The sequence below is a fragment of the Pezoporus flaviventris genome, unplaced genomic scaffold (genome assembly GCF_033815535.1).
Source record: "Pezoporus flaviventris isolate CSIRO_AGI_PZ_B2104156 unplaced genomic scaffold, CSIRO_AGI_Pfla_v1 ptg000007l, whole genome shotgun sequence".
Classification (NCBI taxonomy): domain Eukaryota; kingdom Metazoa; phylum Chordata; class Aves; order Psittaciformes; family Psittacidae; genus Pezoporus; species Pezoporus flaviventris.
This window is the reverse complement of record NW_026892555.1, coordinates 54,392,971-54,419,519: the sequence shown is the minus strand read 5'-3', so window position 1 is coordinate 54,419,519 and position 26,549 is coordinate 54,392,971. Positions and strand designations below refer to the sequence as shown.

The window sequence follows — 26,549 nt, the reverse complement described above, 5'->3', positions numbered from 1 at the left end:
GTCCAGTCCAAGATGCCCGACATTTGTGAGAAGAAGAGGCCCTATTTAATGGTGCTACCACTTCCTCTGAGAACACTGCCTGCAGCCCACAAAAGCTTTATTTGCAATAGAGTAAATCTCAATCCAACTCACATGTGAAAAAACAGCCTGCCTTGCAGCCCAGGAAACCTACTCCTACCTCCACTTTTCCGATTAAAGCAGGGCAAATGTGCAAGTAAAAAACTGCTGCCATCTGAAGCATGAGGTAACAAGCAGCCTGTTTTCTATTCTGCCCACTCCATTCCCTTGTAGCGAGTCCTCATCGGAGCATGACTTAGCCCATACACTACCTGCTGACCAACTCCAACTATTGATTCATCTTTCAAAACATTGGTGAAAAGAAGGCTTGTTCCAGCAGATTTCTTCTTTGCCAGATGATACAGCAGATGGCAAAAGAGGTCTATTGTCTGATTTGACCATTCTCATGCTTATTTCTTAAAAGCAGCATTTTTCTCTTTAAAATGTTTAAGACTTCAAATACAGAGAGCAGGTTTCTTTTCCCTTCTGATATAGGATTTTTCTACATACAGTAAAAGGAATACATCCTATAATAATCTAAAAATTCAGAACATGATCAGTAGATAAACTACTTTAAAAAGGAAAAATCCAAGCGGAACAAACTCAAGCTGACCACCTTTATGCTATATCTATGACAATGAAATAGGATGCCACATGATTTTACTAAAACTACAGTCTTTACTTGAACTAGTCTCCAATTTTGGTTCTGTCTTGTCAAAGAACCTCAACACATAAAGAAGACCTGAAGTTCAGACTGAAAGAGCCAACTTTGCTTAATCAGGAACTATTCAGCATGAATAGTTAGGTTAAACCAAGCCTTTGCAATGTTTCTGCAGCCTGACTCCCCAGTGCACAGACAAGTAAACACACAGAAATATGCTACCCTGAATAGCTAGCCAGGCTATAGATGGAGAGTCAATAGCCAAGTGGCAGCAATTCCTGGGGAAAAATTACAGTAGACACTCTCAGTCCTCCTGCTCACTTCCCAGGAACAGCAGCTGTGCAGGCTCCTACCCATCATGCCCCTAACTCTGTGACCAATATGAAACAATGAAAGCCTGGGAGGGAACCAGCTGCAGACAACTCCAACATTGGCATGCACTGCTAGGACAGTGGAAGAAAAACCTATAAAAAACATAAGAAAGCAAGCTCAAAAAGGTAGCATGTGCATTAGAGGACAAGACTAGAAACAGAAAAAAAAATATACTTAATTTGACCACTGATCTAAAATCTAGTATAACCTCCACGGAGGATGGTTCAACATTCTCTTATTTCTGAACTCATAAATCAAGCTGCCAAAACAGAAGAAATGCAGAAAAATATGTGACAGGATAGCAGACTAGGTTTTGTACAAGGTAAGGTTATGATCATCACAAAGAGAGTTTCTTTCCAATCCAGAATGTGAACTGAATGTCATATTAAATAAGATCAAGAGTGGAAATACATGGATTTAGTTTTATGCATGTAGGAATAGCCTAATTCTAGGATCTGTTAAAAAAAAAAAAATTTTTAAAAATAGCATTTACAGAACTTTAATAAAACCATTTGAAAAGGGAGCTGAATCTTCTTCACCCAAAAAGACAATAGAAAAAAAGTGGTTTAAGATTTCAAATACATAGAGTATTATGAAGAAAGTTTTCAATTCTCCTGTCAGAGGTTTAAAAAAATAAAGCTAAAGCTCTAGATCAGTATTGTGAAGATCTAGAAACAAGAACATCCTTCAAATTAAGAAGAGTTATGTTACAATAGCTGCCAAGGAAGATAGCAAAATATACTTTCCCTTTTGCATTGCCACAAACTTCCTAGTGGCTACCAAGTTAAGTGAAATTGATTCAGTATGGGACTTATAATGAGATGAACTCCTCAGCCCTGCAGCTCTGTGGTTTTTCACATGCACAGGGACATTCATACCAATTTCACTGCAGTTGAAATGAAGGCACCAAGTTTGAAAGATCAGGACCTCAATTTCAGACACCATTTGCTCTACTGAAGTAAGAAGGAACTTACCAATGGTAACTTTGCTTTGCCATCTTTGATGAACTCTTTGACATGTTCATAGTCATCAGGTTTATCAGAAACAAGCCTGGAATCACCAAATGTAGAATATGGCTGGAGAACATCAGAAACAGAAAAAATATAAATTGCGTACATTTATCATATCAGTCAAGGATTTATCAAAATGCAGCCCAGAACAGAGGTCAATAATTAAGAGGATTTTGAATTCGGATCTCTCCTTTATAGCACCTACGAGATCAGGTCTGATACTGCCTACTTTGCAGAAAATCTGCCACCCAGGATTTATAAACTAACTTTTATCCTCATGTCTCCAAACAGGGGAAACAAACTATTAAGAGTTTTGCTCTGTGTACAGCTCATTCTGAGTATTACCTATTAATCTTTTAGAACAGCAACTGAACAAATCAGCACCTCTTAAGCAGAAGTATTAAGAAATAAGCAACTGTAAGATCTCAAGTAGAATGCTTAAAATGCTTCAGTAACACCCAGGAGCTGTAACAGAAGTATACAACTAACTCTTCAATGCTAATATATACTTATGTCCCAGTTTCAGCTGGGATAGAGTTAATTTTCTTCCTAGTAGCTGGTGCAGTGCTGTGTTTTGGCTTTAGTCTGAGAAAAATACTGATAACACACCAATGTTTTAGTTGTTCCCAAGTAGTACTTACCCTGATCAAGGACATTTCAGTCTCTCATTCTCTGCCAGTGAGGAGGGACACAAGAAGCCAGAAGGAAGCAGAGACAGGACACCTGACCCAAACTAGCCAAAGTGGTATTCCGTACCACAGCATGTCATGCCCAAGATATAAACTCAGAGGAATTGGCCAGAAGGGATCAACTGTTGCTCAGGTCAGGCTGGGTATCAATCAGTGGGTTGTGAGCAACTGCACTGTGCATCACTTGCTTTTTCTGAATTTTCATTTCTCCTTTTTTTTTTATTGTTGTCTATTAATATCAATATTATTGTTATTATTTCTATTATTATTACATTTTACTTAACTTCAATTACTAAACTGTTCTTATCTCAACCTGCAGTTTTTGCCTTCTCACAATTCTTCTCCCTATCCCACTCAGGGCAGGAGTGCAAACTAGCAGCTGCGTGATACTGCCCTGGACTTCAAAAGAGCAGACATTGGCCTCTTCAGGAACCTGCTTCGGAAGGTTCCATGGGATACAGCCCTAGACGGCAGAGGGGCCCAAGACTGTTGGTTGATATTCAAGGATCACCTAATGCAAGCTCAGGAGAGTTGCATCCCAACTAGAAGGAAGTGCAGCAGGAGGGCCAGGAGACATACTTCGATGGATAAGGAGGTCCTGAGGAAAATTCAATTGAAAAAAGAGGCTTATAATAAGTGGAAGCAAGGAAAGGTGGCATGGGGAGAGTACAGGGATGTTGTCCGGGAAGCTAGGGACCAGGTTAGGAAAGCTAAGGCCAAGTTAGAATTAAATTTAGCTAGAGGTATTAAAGATAAAAGGAAGGGATTGTACAGGTACATAGCAAATAAAAAACAGACTAGGGAGAATGTAGGCCCCCTCAGGAAGCTCTCGGGAGAACTGGCTACACAGGATTTGGAGAAGGCTGAGGTTCTGAATGACTTCTTTGCCTCGGTCTTCACTGGCAAAGGCTCTGACAAAATCACCCAAGTCTTGGAAGGCAGATGCAGGAACTGTGAGAATGAAGACCTTGCGCCCACTGTAGGAGAGGAACTGGTTCGAGACCATCTTAAAAATGTGAATGTGCATAAGTCCATGGGTCCTGATGAAATCCATCCGCGGGTCCTGAAGCAGCTGGCGAATGAAGTTGCTAAGCCACTGTCCATCATATTTGAGAAAGGACGACAGTCAGGTGAAGTTCCCGATGACTGGAAAAAGGGAAATATAACCCCCATTTTCAAGAAGGGGAAAATGGATGACCCAGGGAGTTAGAGACCAGTCAGTCTCACCTCTGTGCCTGGGAAAATCTCGGAGCAGAGTCTCCTGGAAGGCATGCTAAGGCACATGAAAAACAACAAGGTGCTTGGTGACAGCCAGCATGGCTTCACTAAGGGGAAATCCTGCCTGACCAATTTGGTGGCCTTCTATGATGGGGCTACAGAACTGATGGGCAGGGGGAGAGCAGTTGACGTCATCTACCTGGACTTGTACAAAGCAGTCGACACTGTCCCACATGACATCCTTGTCTCTAGAGAGACATCAATTTGATGGATGGACCACTCGGTGGATAAAGAACTGGCTGGATGGCCGCACACAAAGAGTTGTGGTCAATGGCTCAGTGTCCAGCTGGAGACCAGTAACGAGTGGCGTCCCTCAGGGATCGGTGTTGGAACCGGTCTTGCTCAACATCTTCGTCGCTGACATGGACAGTGGGATTGAGTGCGCCCTCAGCAAGTTTGTCGAGGACACCAAGCTGTGTGGTTGATACACTGGAGGGAAGGAATGCCATCCAGAGGGACCTCAACACGCTTGTGAGGTGGGCTGATGCCAACCTCATGAAGGTTAACCATGACAAGCGCAAGGTCCTACACCTGGGTCAGAGCAATCCCAGGCACAGCTACAGGTTGGGCAGAGAAGAGATGCAGAGCAGCCCTGTGGAGAAGGACTTGGGGGTGTTGGTCAATGAGAAAATGAACATGAGCCGGCTTCAGTGTGCGCTCACAGCCGAGAAAGCCAACCGTATCCTGGGCTGCATCAAAAGGAGCGTGACCAGCAGGTCGAAGGAGGTGATCCTGCCCCTCTACTCTGCTCTCGTGAGACCCCACTTGGAGTATCGTGTGCAGTTCTGGTGTCCTCAACATAAAAAGGACACGAAACTGTTGGAACAAGTCCAGAGAAGGGCCATGAGGATGATCAGGGGACTGGAGCACCTCCCATATGAAGACGGGCTGAGGAAGTTGGAGCTGTTCAGCCTGGAGAAGAGAAGGCTGCGTGGAGACCTCATAGCAGCCTTCCAGTATCTGAAGGGGGGCTATAGGGATGCTGGAGAGGGGCTCTTCACTAGGCATTGTAGTGATAAGACAAGGGGTAATGGATTAAAACTGAAAGAGTAGAAGTTTAGATTGGATATAAGAAGGAAATTCTTTATTGTTAGGATGGTGAGGCACTGGTATAGGTTGCCCAGGGAGGTTGTGAATGCTCCACCCCTGGCAGTGTTCAAGGCCAGGTTGGACGAGGCCTTGGGTGATATGATTTACCGTAAGGTGTCCCTGCCCACGGCAGGGGGGTTGGAACTAGATGATCTTAAGGTCCTTTCCAACCCTAACGATTCTATGATTCTAGGATACTTAACTGCCAACTGGGCTTAAATCATGACAACTTAAGGACCTCAGTATATACTTGTTAAAGATTCTAATGACTACATAATGATCTATACTTAGCAATGGAGTCCTCAATTGTAAGGGGCCACTAATTTAAGATAACTTCCACTTTTCTAAAAATGAAGCTGATATGTCACAGGCTGTGTCACCATGTTACTGGCAGTATGAGCCCATACAAAGCAGCATCACTCTCAGAGTCAACAAGGACGGTCAAGTGCACTTGCAGCCCATGTGACTCAGTTTTATATGTCACCAGATACTTGACTTGATAGTTTCATGCTGAAAAAAAAAAAAAAAAAAAAGAAAAAATCTACTGCTTGAGGGAGGAGGGAAGAACAGAGAACTGAATGAAATCAAAACCTCAGAGATGGCATTGAAAAGCTTCTCTGAAGCTGCTAAAGTCATCCAGGACAAGAGCCTGAGGATAAAAAAAGCAGAAACATTGGACAAAACCATAGCCTCAGTTACAGTTAAGTACCATTTTTTTTTTTTCTACAAATACAGCCTGTCCTTCTATTCCTACAAAGATACTTTCTGTATTTTGAATTGAAGTTCCTTGCACAAAGATCCAGTTTCTGTTGAGGAAGAAAACGGATTATGGTTACCACTGTCTGAAACTAGGCACAATTCCTGTGCTTCTGCTTGCTACTTGATAAAAAAAAACAAAAATTTGCCTCAAAATTGGAATTTTTGTCTACAAAACTGAATTACTCTATTGGGTGCAGGTGCCCAGGCACTGGCACCAGGGACTGCAGAGGTGGCCTCTGTGAGAAAGGGCTGGGGTTGCCCCATGCTGGACAGAGCTGGTTCCACCAGTTCAACAGAGACACCACAGACCACAGCTGAGCCCCTCAGCCACAGGTGTAGCACCTCTGGTAAAACGTGCTTAAAAAAGCATAAAAAACCTGCACAGTAGCTGTGAGAAAAGAGTGAGGAAAAATGTAAAACTACCCTGCAAGTCAGTGCAGAAGGAGAGGAGGAGGTGCTCCAGGTGCTAGAGCAAAGATTCCCCTGCAGCCCATGGTGCAGATCATGGTGAGGCAGGCTGTGCCCCTACAGGCCATCAAGGACCACGCTGGAACAGATAACCACAATGCAGCCGTCCTGGGTTCAATAGTAGCAGTCATTTTTCTCCTTAGCAGCTGGTGCAGTGCTGTGTTTTTGACTTTCAGCCTGGGAACAGTGCTGATAACACCAATGTTTTTAGTTGCTGCTCAGTAATGTTTAGTCTGACCAAGGACTTTCTGAGTCTCATGCTCTGTCAGGGAGAAGGGGGAGCTGGGAGGAAGCAGAGACAGGACACCTGACCCAAACTAGCCAAAGAGGTATTCCATACCACAGCATGTCATGCCCAGGATGTAAACTGGGGGCAGTTACCCGGAAGGGCTAGATCACTGCTTGGTCAGACTGGGTATCGGTCAGCGGGTGGCGAGCTGTATTCTCTTCCCTTGTTATTTCCCTTATCATTATTGCTGGTAGCAGTAGTGGTTTGTGTTAGACCTTAGTTACTGGACTGTTCTTATCTCAACCCATGGGAGTTACATTCTTTGGATTCTCCTCCCCACTCCTCCGGAGCGGGGAGGAAGAAGGGGGGGAGTGAGAGGCTGTGTGGTTCTGATTTATGGCTGGGCTTAAACCATGACAAGCCCATAGAAGTCCACACGCTGCAGCAGGCAGACATGACCAGCAGGAAGCTGCAGCCTGTGGAGAGCCCACACAGGACCAAGGTCCTGGCAGGAGCAGTGGCCTATGGAAAGCTGCCTAACCAGGAGCAGGTTTTCTGGCAGGAACTGCAACCCCGTGAAGAACCAACCCACACAAGGTCTGCTCCTGAAGGACTGTGCCCCATTGAGACAGCACACACTGGAGCAGTTTGTGAAGATTGTATTCCACTGGAGGAACTCGTGCTAGAGCAGGGTAAAAGTGTGAAGAGGAAGGAGAGGCAGAGACAAAGAGCTATGGACTGACCACAAACCCCATTCCCCATTGTCCTGCACCACAGGGTGGCGAGAAGAGGTAGAAAGGTCAGGAATGAAGTTGAGCCTGGGAACAAGCACTGAGCGGGACAAAAGGTGGTTTTAGATTTGTCTGGTTTCCACCATACTACTCTTTTTTTCCTTTTTTTGGTAATTAATTTAATTAATCTTCTCCAATTTGACAGTCTGTTTTGCCCATGACAGTAACTGCTAAGCAATCTCCCTGTCTTTATCTTGACTCACAAGGATTTTTTCTTATTTTTTCTCTGCATTTTGTTGGGAAGAAGGAACAGGAAAGCAGGTTGGTATGTGTCTGACAGCCAGTCAAGTTCAACCCACCACAGTCACACTTTCAGCCACAGGAGTTTAGTTCTTCTGTTGGTAGCCCTTAACTAATCACAGCATTCATAAGAGGTATTTCAATTATTGCACAAATAATTAACAAGATGTAAAATACTATTTAAATGAAACAACTTCATATTTACCTCCAAGGCCTGCATTCTCCTTAACAGCATTTTATGCTCCTCGTTCTTGATTTTTTCTTCATAGAATTCCCGAAATGTCATTTTGTAGACTAATTTCATACCATGCTTCTTCGCCATTCTGTCAAAATAGTAAGCTTAATTAGGGAAGATATGAAATTATTGTAGTTTTATTTCCTAAGGAACAATTTTAAGCCACAGTGACATCTTATGGTATTCACTAGCATTACAGTCTTTCTAGAATTTGCTTTCTTAATAGACATTTAAATGAAAAAAATGCGCTACCACTATAAACTGTATTTTTTTTAATTAGGACAACAAAAATCCACGCAGAATTAATTTAAAAGCATTTTAATAGAAAAATGTCTCTTCTCCCAACACACAGAGATAAGTTCTGTTTGAACTTCCAGATAGACTACATGAATTTCCTTGAAGTATCACCACCTTGACATGTCACATACTACAGATATGAAACTCTCCCTGCTAGATTTAGTGCCTTATATCTCAATTATATGTATGCCCTGGGGTCATACAATACTGAAGTTACAGGTGTCAGTGACAGATGTTCGTATCTGTCATGGAGAACTATGAATTAAATTTGTGAAAATATGCAGCTTTGAAGGGAAAACTTAATAGTGTTTAACTGCCATACTAAGCTTGAATGACATGAAAGCACACAACATGGAAATATTTGCCTATACCCCAGGAGACAGGCTGGGAAAGGCAAATCTGAATGCACACAGAGGTAACAACAAAATGCATGCTCACAGATGAATATGATTTAGAGGAAGAAAAGTTGTAGGAAAGAATCCTATGAACATCTGAAGGAAGTTGAAAAAGCAAGGAAGAAGAACCATGGTGAAGATGACATACAAGGCAGCTTGCTGAAGGACTAAAGAAAATTATTCTAAATAACTCTCTTCTATTCTATGTTCTAAAGAAAGGTAGAATGAACCTCTAAAAAAAAAAAAATAAATTAAGATTAAAGAAGAAAAATCTGACAGCACTAAAAGTTCTCTGACAGATCCAATATACCATAGAATCAACTTAGCTGGAAAAGACTTTTAAGATCATCAGATACAGGCATTCTCATGTGAAACACAGTTCAAGTCTTCACAACTTCTGACCAGAGCACTTTCAACTGAGTGCAATGGACAGATCACAGCTGTGGATGGAAACACAAGAAACCACTGCATTTGGAGCAACAACAAAAAATTAAGAACTGAAAAATATAAGCAAGCCAAAATATAATGTTCTGCAAGTATCACACAACGACACACAAACTAAACAAATGCTTATTATGTTTCACAGCTTTCATTGTATAATGAATTCAAACACTTAACTTACTCTTCCAATAACGGAAAGTAAACCAAGAACTCGGGGACATCAACCACTTCTTCCAAATGGAAATCATATTTGCAGCCAAACAAAGGATATTCTCCCTTCTTTTCAAATTTTACACTGTACACATCATTCCCAAATAAATTTGTTTCTGAAGCTTCAAGCCGCTTTCTATAAAATGAGATATAATCAAACATTAATTGACTAGGTTTTAATTTAACAAGCATAGAAAACTTGTAGACAATTTAACAAGCATAGAAAAGCATAAGAGGTCTGGAAAGTGTTTCTCCCAGTACTACAGCATTCAGCGATCTCTCTAGCTTCTCACCTCCCTTACCTAACAAGGCAAGGAAACAATGAAATCAGAAGATGCATACTAGGTTTTAACAGTTTATCCTTCCTATACAACATCCTAAGGACTAAAGGGACAGTCTCCTTGGACAAACTACACTTCTTGAAACAATCACAGCAAAACCCTGACAGTTATTCTCCAAGCTATGGCTATTTTGCTGTGAGTCATTACAGAGGGTTTATGTATGAAGATCTATATATTCGCTAAGCAGAAGAGCCACAGATGCAAGAGACAAGGGTTAGTACAGATTTATCTGTTTAAGTTCACAAGTAAGATTCTCATGACTAGAATCCAAAACTGTTGTAGAAAACCTTACCTGTTTGCACAAACATATCAGAGCACTGTAAGAATGATTATCACTTAACAATGCTTCACAGATTTTTGAACAACTAATAGAATATAAAAGCACTTACACAAGTTCAAAGCTATTTGGAGTTGTGCCAATGAAATACCCTCCAGGAGAGAGGTTCCCACAAGCGTTTTTAAGCATCATGTCAGCCTGCTCATATGTCTCAAATGAATAATGATAAACAAACTGACAGCTGCAAATGTCAAAGCGCATATCCGGATCACTGTATTTAGAAGACAAGAGATCCTGAAATAGATTAAAAAAAAAAAAAAGTGTGTAACAAAAGCTACAAAGCCAAGCATAACTCAATTAAATCTTCCAACAAAGACGCTACTCCTATAATTCTTTAAAGCTTTTCCTTTCAGTCCCCATTCGTTTACAAGTTCAACAAGAGGAAGATGAAAAAGAGTAAGTCCTCTGCTACACAGAAATCCATGCACAACATCTGGGAACAAGAACGCATACACACATTTCAAAGTTATCATGTCCCCAAACTCCTTTCATGTTTTCAAGCAACACCACTACAATGAAAGGCCAAAACACAAGGTTAGTTACCTAATAGTCTCCAGAGATATTTTACCGCTGAGGGTTTATAATCAGTCACTATTCTAGCAGAAAACAATTATAAAATTAATTTTCTGTTTAGTAAGTCTCTGTCGTAAGACCTGACCCATTAAAAATATAATTAAGAGAAGGAGGAGTTGTTTTAAGTATAGCAATTTACACTGCTTACCAAGCGGTATTTCTGTATTCTAACACACATACATATGTATGTACCAACACACTCCTCCTCACCCAAGACAAAATAAACAGCAATTCTGAAGAATTGAGACCAGACATTGGCCTCTGCGGGAACCTGCTTAGTAAGGTTCCATGGGATATAGCTGTAGAGGGCAGAGGGGCCCAAGGCTGTTGGTTGATATTCAAGGATCACCTAATGCAAGCTCAGAAGAGTTGCATCCCAACTAGAAGGAAGTGCAGCAGGAGGGCCAGGAGACATACTTCGATGGATAAGAAGCTGCCGAGGAAACTTTGAAGGAAAAAAGAGGCTTATAAAAGGTGGGATCAAGGACAGGCACCCTGGGAAGAATACAGAGATGTTGTCCAGGAAGCTAGGGACCAGGTTAGGAAAGCTAAGGCCCAATTAGACTTAAACTTGGCTAGAGATATTAAGGATAACAGGAAGGGATTCTATAGGTACGCTGCGAATAAAAGACAGACTAGGGACAACGTAGGCACCCTCCGGAAGCTCTCAGGAGAAGTGGCTACACAGGATTTGGAGAAGGCTGAAGTTCTTAATGAATTCTTTGCCTCAGTCTTCACTGCCAAAGCCTCTGACCACACCACCCAAGTCTTGGAAGGCAGATGCAGGAACTGTGAGAATGAAGACCCTAGGCCCACTGTAGGAAAGGAACTGGTTCGAGACCATCTTAAAAACCTGAATGATACGCAAGTCCGTGGAACCTGATGAAATCCATCCGCGGGTCCTGAAGCAGCTGGTGAATGAAGTTGCTAAGCCACTGTCCATCAAATTTGAGAAATCATGGCAGTCAGGTGAAGTTCCTGAAGACTGGAAAAAGGGAAATATAAGCCCCATTTTCAAGAAGGGGAAAATGGATGACCCAGGGAATTAGAGACCAGTCAGTCTCACCTCTGTGCCTGGGAAAATCTCGGAGCAGAGTCTCCTGGAAGGCATGCTAAGGCACATGAAAAACAACAAGGTGCTTGGTGACAGCCAGCATGGCTTCACTAAGGGGAAATCCTGCCTGACCAATTTGGTGGCCTTCTATGATGGGGCTACAGAACTGATGGACAGGGGGAGAGCAGCTGACATCATCTACGTGGACTTGTGCAAAGCATTAGACACTGTCCCACATGACATCCTTGTCTCAAAATTAGAGAGACAACTTGATGGATGGACCACTCGGTGAATAAAGAACTGGCTGGATTGCCGCACACAAAGAGTTGTGGTCAATGGCTCAGTGTCCAGCTGGAGACCAGTAACGAGCGGCGTCCCTCATGTGTTGGAACCGGTCTTGCTCAACATCTTCGTCGCTGACATGGACAGTGGAATTGAGTGCGCCCTCAACAAGTTTGCCGATGACACCAAGCTGTGTGGTTCAGTTGATACACTGGAGGGAAGGAATGCCATCCAGAGGGACCTCAACATGCTTGTGAGGTGGGCTGATGCCAACCTCATGAAGGTTAACCATGACAAGTGCAAGGTCCTACACCTGGCTCAGAGCAATCCCAGGCAGAGCTACAGGTTGGGCAGAGAAGAGATGCAGAGCAGCCCTGCGGAGAAGGACTTGGGGGTGTTGGTCAATGAGAAAATGAACATGAGCCGGCTTCAGTGTGCACTCACAGCCCAGAAAGCCAACCATATCCTGGGGTGCATCAAAAGGAGTGTGACCAGCAGGTCAAAGGAGGTGATCCTGCCCCTCTACTCTGCTCTCGTGAGACCCCACTTGGAGTATCGTGTGCAGTTCTGGTGTCCTCAACATAAAAAGGACATGAAACTGTTGGAACAAGTCCAGAGGAGGGCCACGAGGATGATCAGGGAACTGGAGCACCTCCTGTATGAAGACAGGCTGCGAAAGTTGGGTCTGTTCAGCCTCCAGAAGAGAAGGCTACATGGAGACTTCATAGTGGAGACTTCATAGCAGCCTTCCAGTATCTGAAGGGGGGCTATAGGGATGCTGGAGAGGGGCTCTTCACTAGGCATTGTAGTGATAAGACAAGGGGTAATGGATTAAAACTGAAAGAGTAGAAGTTTAGATTGGATATAAGGAGGAAGTTGTTTCCTGTAAGGCTGGTGAGGCACTGGAATGCCCAGGGAAGCTGTGAATGCTCCATTCCTGGCAGTGTTCAAAGCCAGGTTGGACAGAGCCTTGGGTGACATGGTTTAGTGTGAGGTGTCCCTGCCCATGGCAGGGGGGTTGGAACTAGATGATCTTAAGGTCCTTTCCAACCCCAACTATTCTATGATTCTAAGAACTTCAGAGCCCTTGAAAATTATCAGGTTAAAGCTTGCCACAGTTTGACCCTGTGTCGTGGTTTAAACCCAGTCAGGTAACTTGTTCACTCACTCCCAGTGAGTGGTGCCAAGCTGACAACAATCAAGGTCCGTGTTCGTCTCCCCCCCCCTCCCTGCACCGGGGCTCTCCCCTTCCCCGCTCCCGGAGGAACGGGGAGGAGGATCGAGAGAGTGCAACTCCTACGGGTTGAGACAAGAACAGTCCAGCAACAAATCACCACCGCTACTATCAGCTAAAACAATGATAAGGGAAAATAACAAAGGAAGAGAATACGATACCACCGGCCAAGAAAACGAGTTCCACCCGGAAGCTCCTGTCCTTCCGGGTAACTCCCAGTTACCCCCCACCCCGGGCATGACGTGCTGTGGTATGGAATACCTCCCCGGCTAGCCCGGGTCAGGCGCCCCGTCTCTGCTTCCTCACAGCTTCCCCTCCTCCCTGGCAGAGCATGAGCCTCACAGAGTCCTTGGTCAGGGTAAACATCACTTAGCAACAACCGAAAACATCGGCTTCACCAACGCTGTTCTCAAAACTAGAAGTCAAAACACAGCACTGCACCAGCTAACACAAAGGAAAAAACATGACTGCTACTGCTGAACCCAGGACACCCTGTATTCAGTAGTTCTCCGATTCTTCTTGCTCAGGCTTCCTTTATACAATACTACTAACCACCTTAAGTTATACAGGAGCACACAAATTCTCCCCAAGGACCATGATGTGGATTCTGTACTTAAAATATTTCATACTTAATAGTTCTACCAGCTTTCTTTTCTCCCAGACTTCCACCCTCCTACTCACTTCCAGACTCTATCAGTTCATCCCACATACTGCCAATGTTCTGTCTGTGCCAAGACAAAAAACGGACACATCACATACCCACAGCAATTGATCTGTGCATTTACTCCTCCTCTACACTTTGAGAAAGAAATAGGTAACTGAGAAACAGAGGTTGGCAAAATTAGACAAGCTGCAAGAATGAGATTTTGCACTATATACAATATAGATTACAGAGACACAAAGTCAGGGAGATGAACTTTTGTGTGCAGAGACAGGCAGGACAATGCACGCAACAGAAAACAGATGTGTGTTTAAGACTGAGCTGTAATAGTGACACAGAAATATCCCTGTCTTTCCTGATCAAGGCTCTTTCCCGATCAAGGCTCTTTCCCCTCTCCCCCGAATTTCAGCTGAGAGGAATCTGCAAGTGACTGTATACTTGAGAAGGAGAAGCAACCAAGAATCCAAGCAAACAACCCTTCCTGCAAGGCTAGGAAGAACAGGTTCAGCCTTTCCACAGATATGCGAAACCAGGCAGGCTCCATCCTTCAGCCTGCGTTTCTACAAAGCAAAAGTAGTGCTGGTTACAAGACCATCTCCTAAGCCTCAGTAATGGATTCACCATCACCTCCAGACAGCCTAAGAAACCTGCTCTCCGAGACAAATTTTGAAGATATGTATTACAGTAATAAAAATGCTGTTAGAAACAAACAAACAAAAAAAAAAACAACAACCCTGGGATAAGCAAAATATACAAGTCAAATCAGAAAACGTCCCTTACTCCTTCCAGCATAAAAATACATTCTGCTGGCTCACAGAACTCCAGAGGTAAGTAATCATTCCCTTCCTCTTATCATCTGAAAGGAACCGAAAACAGTAGATTTATTATCTGAGAAAGACATTCAGGCTTCAAGAATGTTACCTTGTAAAACAGTAATAAAACTACATCTTCAACCAACTTTCCATTAACCCATTTGGATGATTCTCCTGACAGCACACCAATCTGATCTTGAAAATATATACACGCCCAAAATATTACTGCACTATCATCATTTCTTATACCTGCTTAACAAAAAAAACATTAAGCCTCCAAAACATTAAAAGCATAGGCACTGTACCTTGGTACTATCTGCTTGTATAAATTCTGCATCAAAAATATGTTCATTATAACGACATCGGGCTTTCATGTCTTCATATCGCTGCTTGCACTGTTGCACAGAAATGTCAGCAATATCTATATATGGAGAGAGAAATTTTGAAAAACAAATAAACTGAACAAGTGTTTAAACAACCACTTTCATATTTCCAATTTCATAGAATCATAGAATGGTTAGGGTTGGAAAGGACCTTAAGATTATGTAGTTCCACCCCCCCCGCCACAGGCAGGGACAACTCACCTTAGATCATGCTGCCCAAGAGCCTGTCCAGCCTGGCCTTCCAGTTTGCAGAAAAGGAATTTAATTTGCAGGAAGTGTTTGGGGTTATAACTCTCTGAGATTTTCAGTCATTATTTCAAGACAAAAGTTGTAATCTGAAGATTTTCAAAAGCTCCCATCCTCAAAAGTGCAAAGCAAGCCTCCAAAATTTCAAGTAATGATACTATGCGATTGATACTAAGTGCTGTCAGCCCAAAGTGTCTATTAGCTAAAACAGTTCAGCCCTCAGGGTTTCTCAAAAAAGTACTAAAAGCTCTTCATCTTTTTTCAAATATACAAGAAGTTGAAATGCAGTTATTTCTGATATATATATCAGTATATATCATCATGGGAATTGTTTTCTAATTTTCTTTTTAAGACTGGTCCTCTCAAACATCAAGTTTCACCGAATAATAACAGCTTGCACAATTTTTTTAACAACATGCAATAAATTTACATGAGAACTTTGTAAGTAAATTAATTAACTGTATTTGAAGACTGCCAATAGAACAAGGCAAGAAAGAGCTGTAAAATATGGAATATCCCAGAATAATTCACACTAAAGGGATGTTATGAAATTTCGGTATCTAATTAAATTTGAAGTGAAGTAATACTTCCTCTGATTATCCTTAAGAGAAGATGGTGTCTCCCTCCCAACATCTAAGCAAACTATTTAAATAAGACAGGTTTTTTTAACCAGTTTTCAGCTCTTACCCTTTCTGAAAGTCTTTCCCTGATTCTAACACACAAAACCATTTTCTGTCACAACACTGCAAGATTTATTTTGTTTGTTAATGCAATCTTTGTGTGTTTCCACAACAGTTAAAAAATACTGCAAGATAGTATGTGTGTCCTGGGGTCAGCAGTAGCAGTCATTTTTTTCTCCTTCTTAGTAACTGGTGCAGTGCTGACAATGTGTGAGAAAAGACATGAAATACAACACATCAGTCTTTTCCCCATTGCTACACTCTGCCTAAGACAATCTGTGGCAAAAGTGTGTCTCATGATACTAGCTTTTCATGTGTACTAGTGTTTCATGATACTAGCTTTTAGTCACAAGTTGAACAGCAAGCTATTACACAGAAAATCAAGGTTTATTATGTTTATGCTGGCAATCAAGTTGATGTCTTCAGATTAAAAGACAATAGAAGACTTTTTGACAGAAGGCATACCGTTGCATTCTTGGGCTTACTAAAAGAAGGAAATAAGAAAAGACTGGAGATGCGCCCATAAAACACTAATGGCCTGGGAACTTATTTTGTCTTCTTACCAGTACAGACAAGTTTTTTAATTCTGCCTTTTTTCCATTTCAGTAGGTCTCCACCTTTGCCACATCCTAGATCCAGAACAGCTATATCATTCTTTTTCCGTCGTACCCGGTCTATAAATTCACCTAGAAAAATAACAAGAGAGAGCTCACATACAGGTCTCTGTAATTCACTTGTATCGTACAGAGAAGCCTAAAGAACCAAAACAGTGCGAGATTTTTTAAAACACCTCAAAACTTACTTTGCCTAGAAGTCTTCTTAGCATGAGACTTACACCTCTCTTTCTAGAAACCACTAATGATGAAAGGAACCACAACATTTTAAAACTATGGAGAAGATAATGAATATTTTCTGCGTTTGATGTGCTTTGCATGTAATGTAACTGGAGTGCTGAACTGTTTCCCTGGCAGACAAAGGCAAAACTGCACACCACTAAAGAACCACTCTGTGCGTGAGTAGGCAAAGAGGGTTCCCTTTCATTACCACTATAATGAAGGCAGATGTTATCTGAAAGTATGGGAAAGCCTTTTGCAGAAGAGTAAAAGCCAATTAAATGCTTCAGCCACAACATTTCCTTGCGGTCACATTACATAAATGCGTAACGTTTTCCACTCACTCTCCTATGCCTTTCAATAACATTAGGTACTTGCTTGCTGCTTGCTGCTTTCTTGCCCTACATACACCAGTTTCATTTTTTCTTTTAACTTCACTCTGCCTAGATTATTTCTGACTGATGTTGGCATATTACGTGAAACATATCTGCATGCTAGCAACTTTTCTTCACAGTAAGAGACATGAAATATGTTCCGATACATCTCCTACAACATACTACTGAAATTCATCGCAACTGAAAGTCTTCAACACAGGCTTCAGCAACAGCTTTATATAAATTTAAATATTGCTTCCAACTGCTCTGACACAACACAACAAAAAGCAGCACAGTAAGACAAACAGTGCCAACATCTCCTGGCATAGATCCCCCTTCACAAATCTGTGGTGTTGTGCCAATAACTCATTTCTTTGTTTGCAGGTATCTGACAGTTCCATTTCCTCATTTTGGAATTAATTAGTGGGACAGCAGATTTTGCCTTTCATAAAAAGCTGTTGACTCTTACAGAACTATATCCCCTAGTTTTTAATCTTTAACACTGTTGACAATAGGCAATGCAGAAAAATACCCTAGTTCAGGTTTCCTGCAGAACTGCTTTATCGAGATCCAAGGACAGACTGCTTTAGGAAAAGGTTAAGACGCTATTTGAGATAGATTTAAATAACAGCTCAATCTAAGGACAGATTCTTTACAATTTAAAGCTGTACCTTCATCTTCTAAAATGGCACAAAGAGCAGTTTCCAGCATGAACTTTTTCTAGTTTTCAGGTCACTTGATCTTTAAACCTTTAGGATACATTTGGCACTCCAACAACAGTATTTTATTGCACTTGAAAATCTCACCATGTATTAAGAGGCAAAGTGTCACAATCAACATTAGCAGAAAAAAGTTACATTTTGATACAAAACTTAGCTAGATGTTATGAAAGTCTAAGTGATCAGTAGGAAAGCTTACCAATGAGGACGCTCTTTGTCCAATTATTAAAGTTTCGGAGGTAGAATATGCGAGACTGGCTACGTTTTTCCAATCCAACTTCCTGAAGCTCATTATAATGTGCAGCTACAGCTTGCCCATGGCCTACCTTACACTGTAGAAAAGAGGGAAGAAATAGACTCAAAAAGTGAATTCTTAAAAGACACACGTTCGCTTTAAAGATTTAAGATAGTAAACAAGTAATACTATGAAGAGCACCATCATTACATATTTATACAAAAACATTTTCTGTATCTGTCCTGGTACTGATGTCAGTACTTCCCATTTACACACAGACAACTCCCTAAAAAAATTTTAATCCTTTTTTCAGTTGGTTTGAGTAATTTCTGACAGATGAAGCCCAGCATCTTTTCTTCATAGACATTTAATTTTCAGTTGTCTAATACTCTCATCACTCTCAAGTAATCAGTTTCATTCCCCTTAAGCCTAGGATTGAAGAGAGGATGTTCCTTCTTGAGGAATTTTAAGCTTCTTGAAAAATGTTTCAGAAATTCAATGTTTACATATAACAGAAGCATATAAACTGCCAGTTTAACCAAATGCCAACGAGGTAATGTCACATAAAGGCCCAACAGAATAATCCCACTGCCAGATCTTTAGACAGACTACGGTAAAGGAATGAGAGTAATGTCAATGTACCCCATTTAATGCTTAAGTTAGCTGTAGAAGTGTCTCCTGCTTAGTCTTAACTGTAAACACTCCAAGAGATCTCTGTCCCATGTGACACAGAGAATCAGATCCTCACCTTGAAAATAATCTTCAATTACATGCATAAAACTGAAACAAATAAAACAATAATGTGGGGAACCAATACAATGTCTGTGAGACACAAAAGTGAAATAACAGTACAAACTAGAACAAACAATTCTCAGTTAAAACCCACAAACATGTCACAAAGCCCCAACCGGTATGAATTCACACAGCAATTAAAAACATTCCCCATAGCTGACTACAAAAGTCAACATCCAAGTATTTTATTATTCAAATAGCAGTTCCTCAAGGGAAAAGGAGGTTTGAATAACTTTAAAATACTACCTGAATTCTGTAGTGTTTCATATCATTTTGGTAACCTTTGAAATAAACACAGAATTCCTATGACCCCATCATCTGTTTATGACCACAATTTAGCTGACCTAATAATTATTTTGACCATTTCTAATCTTTTTTAGGGTCAGCACAGATGGCTCCCTGAACGGCTACTGAGGGTGACGTAAATGAGAACAGCTGACTTTGACAAGTGCAGAGGACACATTAATACAATCTATTAACACATCTCAGCTGCTGCAAGCACAGTTGCAAACAGCCATCAGCAATAACATCTAGATGCTGGCAGCTGCATTCAATGCAATCACCTCTCTACACCCTCAAGCTATGCAAAACCAATGCATTTTTTGTCCATCTAAACCATATCCAAGAGCTACTTTATTAAAAATGTGACAGGGTTAATAATGTTTCTACCACAACAAAGGGCATTTTTATTTTATTAGATTTCTTAGCCATAAGTTAATATCCTGGAAAAATTCTGAAAGGAGAAACAAAACATTAGGTCAAAGGTGTTTTCAAATTGTACTCAAATATGCCAAAAGATCAACATTAGACAGCAACAGTTTCTGCAAGCTCATACATAGTAAAGGGGACAGCATCATATTACCTTTTTTACCATCCCAGTTAAAAGGACAAATGTTTTCTGCTACACCTGCAGTCTTCAAACAAAAAAGCATCTGTAAACCTTTCAGTATTTCACTTTGCTAACAAACCATACTGAAATTGTATCACAGAGGATGAAGTTTGTAGTGTTCTGAATTATATAATACGTTACTAAGGAAATGAAAGGACAAAATTATCTTATGGGAGAATTTCAATCACACTATACCAACACAGGAAAACAACATACAAAACATGAATTCAAGATACGGGACTTGGACTAATGCCAGTAAACCCTACACTGCACTAACAGATTGCTACCACACAGAAAACAGAACAATAATCTTAGAATTGGAATAAGCACATGCTGAGTTCAGTTCTCTCAACATTCTAGTTACTATCCCTCCTTCTCTCCCAATTAAGCCCAACGTAACTTCTACACCTGTTATTTTGCTAGGAAGCTACCCACAAACTTTGACATTTGGTGTTTCATACTGATCACTTATGTTTAGTATCAATATTTTCAATTTTTTTCTTGAGCTAAGGCTTTGAAACAAGGATTTGAACATAGCTCAAAATAAATGATACTCACTGCTTTCTTAGGGGGTTCACCTTCAGAGTCTAAATTCTTTCCTTTTGCTGTGCCATCCTGATTATCACTGTGGACTTCTTTTTCATTTGCAGTGGACTGAACTGTACCTGAAGTTGAACTATCGCCTTCCTGAGTAATACCTGAATCTGCTTCTGAAGTACCAGGTGCTTTCTCCGCTTCTTCATCCAAACTCTTCTCTACTTCCTGTTCTTCATTGTTGGTTAAATCCGCCATTTTTGAAAAGTGAGTCTCCTTGTCCATTTATCAGAATGGAAGTCTATAGAGGAAAAAACAGAACAAACCACCAACTATTTTCAGTGTTGAATTTTTTACTTCCAGTTACACTCATGACTTTCAATTATCATGCTGCCATTACAAAAAATGAGCTTGCCCCAGAAAACATAGGCTTCAAATTTGACTGATAGCACAATTACAAAGTACTGTCACTGCAGAAAGATCAAATTAAGAGAAATATTTACTCTCCATGTTTGAGTCTCTTAGCTACCTTTAGTGACTCAATGGCAACATGCTATTGCATTTTGAGCCTGTAATCTCCCTTTTCCCCTCCCCATAAAGAGTAAACTACAAACCACTTTATGTTCAGAAACACAAGCTGACAGAGCCCCTCAAATTAGTAAACTCATTATTTAATCTATTTGCAAATAGATGCCCTCAAACAAGAAACTCAAGGTATTTCTTTAGAACAAATTTTCATATCAGGAGTGGATTTTCAAGTTTGCCAAGAATATCCACTATGCCTCAAGCCTCACTAGTACTAGGAATCTTCAGCTGTATTTCCTTATCTCCACAAACATCTATAGTCTGTAGGACAGCAAATCACTGTTACATGGCCCATTCAGCCTCCATCACATCCCAGCCTTCTCTACACCAGTATCGGCACGCAGGACACATACTTTCTAATATAGCACAGCAGAAGATAATTTGGCAACTCCTCTTCTGAAACAGTGGCTTATTTTAGTCTAACAAAAAATATGTACACTCCACTGTGTACAGGCTTAAGCCTCCTAACGAGGATCAAAACGCATTAATTAAGCGGACCACTTACATAGGGACCCCGGAACAGCATTCCTCAAAATAAATGGCCTCTAAGCATAACTTAGAAACAACTTTTCTACTATGCTACGTCACCTAACTCACGCTTCCGAAACAGCGCACGTTTTCTTAGCTTCACCCGGCTGTCCCAATCAGTTTATCTGATGTTTTTAAGGCCTAGATTTAGAAACTATCCGAATTTCGCAACCAACGAGGGCAACCAAGCTCTCAGGAGCAGCTCCTTCGGAAGAAAGCTCAAAACGCGACGGGGAACGGGAGACGAACGGGACTGCCCCCACAGACCTTGAAGTCAGCCGCGCAAAGCGACAGTCACCGCAGCGGCACCCCACTAACGGGGCAAGGCCTTGAAGTCTTCTCGCTGCGTCACGGGGGGTTGAGGGCAGGGGTCCGGAAGCCGGCAGGCGGGGCGCGCCTACTGTCTGCCGATGCGAGATGAGACCCGGCCCGGCCCACCACAACAACGGACAAAGCGCGCGCCGCCGCGGCACCACCCACGAGCCCCGGCGCGGCCGCAACCGATTGGCGACGGCCGGAGACGCAGCGCAGAATCACCCCCGCCCATCCCGGCTGCCCGCGGGGCAGAGAGTTCGGGGGCGCGCCGCCCGTCTCAACGCCACCCGTCGTACCGCCACCTCCCGACGCGGTGGTTAGGCCGCCCGTTAGGGTCCGCTGCACTCACCCAGCCGCACACCACTCCGCCATCCTGTTTGCAGAAATGACGCTCTTCCGCGATGCGGCAGCGAGCGTGGTGCCGTCACATCCGGTCTCGTCCGGCGGCGGGACAAGACTACGAGCCCCAGAAGGCTGTGCGAGCGGTGGGTGAGTTGCGCGCTTGCGCGGTCGGGTCCCACCGGGCCTCAAGGTGATGGTGGGGACGGGCTGTGCTGCACGTTTCCCTGCCGCGCACGCGGGCCGGCCCGGGGGAGGTGGCGGGCGCCGCGGTCGTTGGTGAAACCGCCGCGTGGCGCGTCTCGTGGCGCGTCTCGTGGCGCGTCTCGTGGCGCAGGGCCCGTGAGGTGCAGGAGCGGTCTCTGGGACACGAGGTACCCATGCAGTGGGGCCGAGGGGAGCGGCGGCCCCCGGAGGTCCCCTAGTTGGGCGGCGGTGGGGGAAAGGGGCAGAGCGCGGCCGGTGGTGGGGAGCGGCAGGGCCCGTAGCGCACGGGTGCCCGCAGCCCCAGCTGGTTTTGCAGTTGCGGGGATTGGGCTGCCTGCCCTGCGGCCGCTGGTGGCCGGTGAGGACGGTCCGCTCGGAGCCCTGCGCCTCGCCCCCGGCCGCTTGCTCTTTACCAAACAGGGGGGCGTGTTGTCTGGCGTGAAAAATGGCGGCCGCGAGTCTCTGACAAGTTGTACCGTTAAAGGGCCGTAGTTAGGTTGTATTCCTTTGGGTGTTGCTGTCCCGAGGCACCTGATTCTGTGCTTGTCTTGACTTTTTAGGTAACTTAAAGTGGCTGTACAAATGTGTTCTTGCCTAATAAATGTTTTGCACGGGTGTTAATGTGGCTTGCTGTGGCATGTAACAAATACCAGCAAAAAGCTGGTTTCACGGAGCAGGAGAATCTCAAAATTGAGAAGTCTGGTTTTCCCTTCTCTTACCTGTTCACTAGTAAAACGATGTTTATTTGCTCGTCCTGAGCTTTCAGCACTTTTTTTTTTCCTCTTACGTTTCGTAAGGACTATTTGTAGAGGTCTCTGAATCCATAGGAGGCATAGTGGCTGGCTGTGAACAGACCACAGCCCTCTTGGCAAAGTTGCCTAGTTACAGTTCTCATTAGTAATCTGCTTCTGGTAGTTAACTATGAGAGTTATCCAGGGAGTCAGACTGGGAAGTCTTTCTGATGGAAGGATGTTTCTGGAAGAAATTTAGTTAAAGCTGCTAAGTCAAATATGGATTTATGTCAGGTATTGACATAAATGTCTTCAGCTTAATTTATGTGCGGTTCTGAAATGCCTTCTACAAGCTGGCCCAAAAGATAAAGTGTTACTTTAGAAGGTAGTATATGTAGTGACCTAGAGTTCCTTACCAAAACTAGTCCTGAACTGAAAGTGTTCCTCAATCTACCTAAACCCCAAGATGCTATTGCTGCTACAAATATAAACATAATTGGCTGTACAGCAGCTCTGTAAGCCTCTTCCAAAAGTGGTTGGTCAAAGAGTTGAGTAGGATGTGAGGGCAGTTATCTTACAGAATCATAGAATAGTTAGGGTTGGAAAGGACCTTAAAATATCTAGTTCCAAACCCCCTGTCATGGGCAGGGACACCTCCCCCTAAACCATGTCACGCAAGGCTCTGTCCAGCCTGGCCTTGAACACCACCAGGGATGGAGCATTCACAGCTTCCCTGGGCAATCCATTCCAGTGCCTCACCACCCTTACAGTAAAGAACTTCTTCCTTATATCCAATCCAAATTTCTCCTGTTTAAGTTTTAACCCATTACCCCTTGTCCTATCACTCCAGTTCCTAATGAAGAGTTCCTCCCCAGCAGCCTTATAGCCTCCCTTCAGATACTGGAAGGCTGCTATGAGGTCTCCAGGTAGTGTTCTCTTCTCCAGGCTAACATCTTCATCATCTAAAGCTAACATCTAGGCTAACATCTTCTAACATCTTCTCCAGGCTATATCTTTTACCCGTAACAGTAGTGCTTAGCCCCAACATATGCCAGTCACTTAAGTACTTGCTCTTAATATTTTGTAGATTTAAAAGCTGCTTTTGCTTATGTTAAAACTGGATGGCATCTTAGTGTAGTACTTTCTGATGGAGTGATGTTTCTGTGCTGAAACACAAGCCTTGGGCTTTGTTGTTCATATCTCATATAATGCAGCATGCAGTCACAGGATTCCTTTCTCAGTCTGAACACAGCAAGGTAGTAAATCTGCTACTTTACACTGAGTGGAAGCATTATTAGGGTCCTATTACTGAAGTCCCATCAGAACTCCTTCTGGTATAAAGACAGCTCTGTGAGTCTGATGCTATTTTGGACACTTGTAGATGGCATCACTTTGTTGCTTCCATGGCTAGCAACATTAGCAGTTGTGTTCACTATGCAATAGATGCCATGAAAGGCATTAAATTTAATAGTGAGCTAGAAAGTTTATCTGCTCCGGTATCAAGACCTTAATAAAAATAATACTACCTTCATAGGAACCGTTCACACTCATTTGTAGAGAACATGGGGAATAGCATTTACTAAAAATTAGATGAAGAGTGTGGTTTTGAGCATGTGTGTGTTCTGTAAATGTTATGATCAGCACCTTCACACATAATTTTTCAAGATACTCTGATTGATACTACACATATTTCCCCATATGGGCAAGTTTGAACTCACAACAGAGAATTCAACACTTTGAATATTTAGAAAAGATTTATACTGGAAGTGAACGTCTGCCAACAGTAATTCTGCTAGGAGATGAACGTTCTGTATTTTTTGCTGGGAAAAAGTGACAGCTTTTCAGCTTGGAAATGTGAAATAAATGTGGTGAGAGAATAAAAGAAAGAAATCTTGTACCTAATGCTTCCAGAATGTGAATTCTGTTCTTACTGAAGGAGGGAGGAGGGGAAGGGGCTGGTTTACACTTATTCCTACTTTGTTTCTAATTGGAAGGCTTCAGAGCTTTTCTTTGAGGATGTTTTTTGAAAGTCTTAGAAGAACTTTGGGTGTATTTGTAGAGTAAAGACTTACTACTTATTGAGGATTGTTGTTTTAAGTGCTTTGTAAAATTGTTACGTAGTATAATTGGCATTTAAAATATTATTACAGCCAATGCTGTTGTTTACGGTTAAGTTATGGAGGGAAGAGACAGAGGACAATGAGACAAGGCCTGCAAAGATCCAAGGTGGCAAAAATGACATTTATCATGGCTAGAAAAGAAACCATTTTGGTAATCACAATGGAAGATGAGGCAGAAGGCTGTACAAAGTTAATGTGAAGATCTAAGTTTAAGCATATCCTTAATAAATGCAGAGTATCTCCAGTTGTTTCATTAGACTTTTCAGGAATAAGTATTTGATTGTAACTCCAAGAGCTGCTTAAATAGTATAATCTAAATTGTATATGGCAGCAAAGTCCTGGGTGAGCAGAAAGATTATGAATTAAGAAAAGAACTTGGCTACTAGAACCCAAAGTAAGAATAGCAGGAATTCCTGAGCAAGGTGGAGTTCAGTTTTGACTTAAATCTTTTTGACTGTTACTGATGGTTCTGCTAGTGAAAAGAGATGTGCACAGGAGCTCTGAACTCTAAAGAGAGGTAGCAGAACTTCATAAAAGAAATTATCATAATCCTCAAGGTGTAACTAATAGTTATGTTTCTGATGCCATCTAGCATGTCTTAAAATGTAGAGTCAGAGCTCTTGAGATGCTCAATGAAAGTTAAGAGGTGAGGAATCTGCCAAAGTTCAATGAACCATGGAGAGAGGAGACTCAAAGAGATTTTTAAACAGTGTTTCAGTGAGGTGCAGAAAAGTTGTCTGTGAATTTGTGTGTTTGTGTTTTAGCATCTGACCCCTCACCAGTGTAGTTGTGGGGTTTTGGGTTGTTTTGTTCTGTTTGTTTTTTTTTTTTTTGTTGGGTTTTTTTTTGTTCTCCTGAAAGAATTCAAAGCCACGTGCAGGAAACTGCTCACATGAGGCTTCCTTATGTGAACAACCCTCCACAGCCCCTTTTAGTCATTTAGTAGAAGCTTCCCACTGCTTTGTAAACCTGCAGCCCACCACACACACTCCTCCATGTTAATTATCCTCTGACAGAAAAACACAAGTGTTTTGAGTGGAATGACCTAATGATGTGTTGGGAGACAAGAGGCTATTAGGAGTTGCTTGGGAAAGTTATTATATGAGTGGAATGAAAAGGAGAGAGAATTAGATCTTATTTTATCATTAGCTTAAAGTGAAAAGTAATGTGCAGAAAGGCAAAATAATAAGCAGACAAGTACAGTCCTGGTTTTGAACTTCTTAGCATAGATGTATATGCCTCTTTTTAAGCTTAGTTAACATGTTCAAGCATAACTTCTCTAACTTGCTTATTGCAGATACATCATTGGGGCAAAAATGGACAGAAAAAAATCAAATCAGATAGCACTTTAAAAGGCAGGGTTGTTGGTGTTTTTTTCTTCTCCTTCCGTTGACATGTGCCTGTTGTTTTTGAGGACTCTGGAACCAACATAGAAGGTGATCCAGCAAATTTACACTTGCTGAAAGGAATTGTGGAGAGTAGAGACCTTTTGTAGTAAAAGAAGTGTACTTACGTAAAAATTCA

General features: G+C 42.2%; 1 protein-coding gene across 3 annotated transcripts in view; it reads right to left on the bottom strand.

The window, feature by feature from the left end:
• The window catches only part of RNMT (RNA guanine-7 methyltransferase), a 131,429-nt gene extending 109,394 nt beyond the window's left edge, over positions 1 to 22,035 (bottom strand). For 2 of the 3 annotated variants that reach the window (XR_009742601.1, XM_061448864.1), the window contains exons 1-9: positions 21,978 to 22,035; positions 20,225 to 20,501; positions 17,950 to 18,082; positions 16,388 to 16,510; positions 14,821 to 14,936; positions 9,952 to 10,133; positions 9,193 to 9,357; positions 7,849 to 7,966; positions 2,065 to 2,166 (exon numbers count right to left, since the gene is read on the bottom strand). Coding sequence is in view for 2 of the 3 variants with exons in the window: in XM_061448864.1 (XP_061304848.1) it covers positions 2,065 to 2,166; positions 7,849 to 7,966; positions 9,193 to 9,357; positions 9,952 to 10,133; positions 14,821 to 14,936; positions 16,388 to 16,510; positions 17,950 to 18,082; positions 20,225 to 20,485 (1,200 nt within the window). In the remaining variant the exon portion in view is untranslated. Of the gene's footprint in view, positions 1 to 2,064; positions 2,167 to 7,848; positions 7,967 to 9,192; positions 9,358 to 9,951; positions 10,134 to 14,820; positions 14,937 to 16,387; positions 16,511 to 17,949; positions 18,083 to 20,224; positions 20,502 to 21,485; positions 21,613 to 21,977 lie in introns of those variants that run through there. The other variant, XM_061448865.1, reaches the window with a different exon arrangement.
• Positions 22,036 to 26,549: the final 4,514 nt, after the last annotated feature.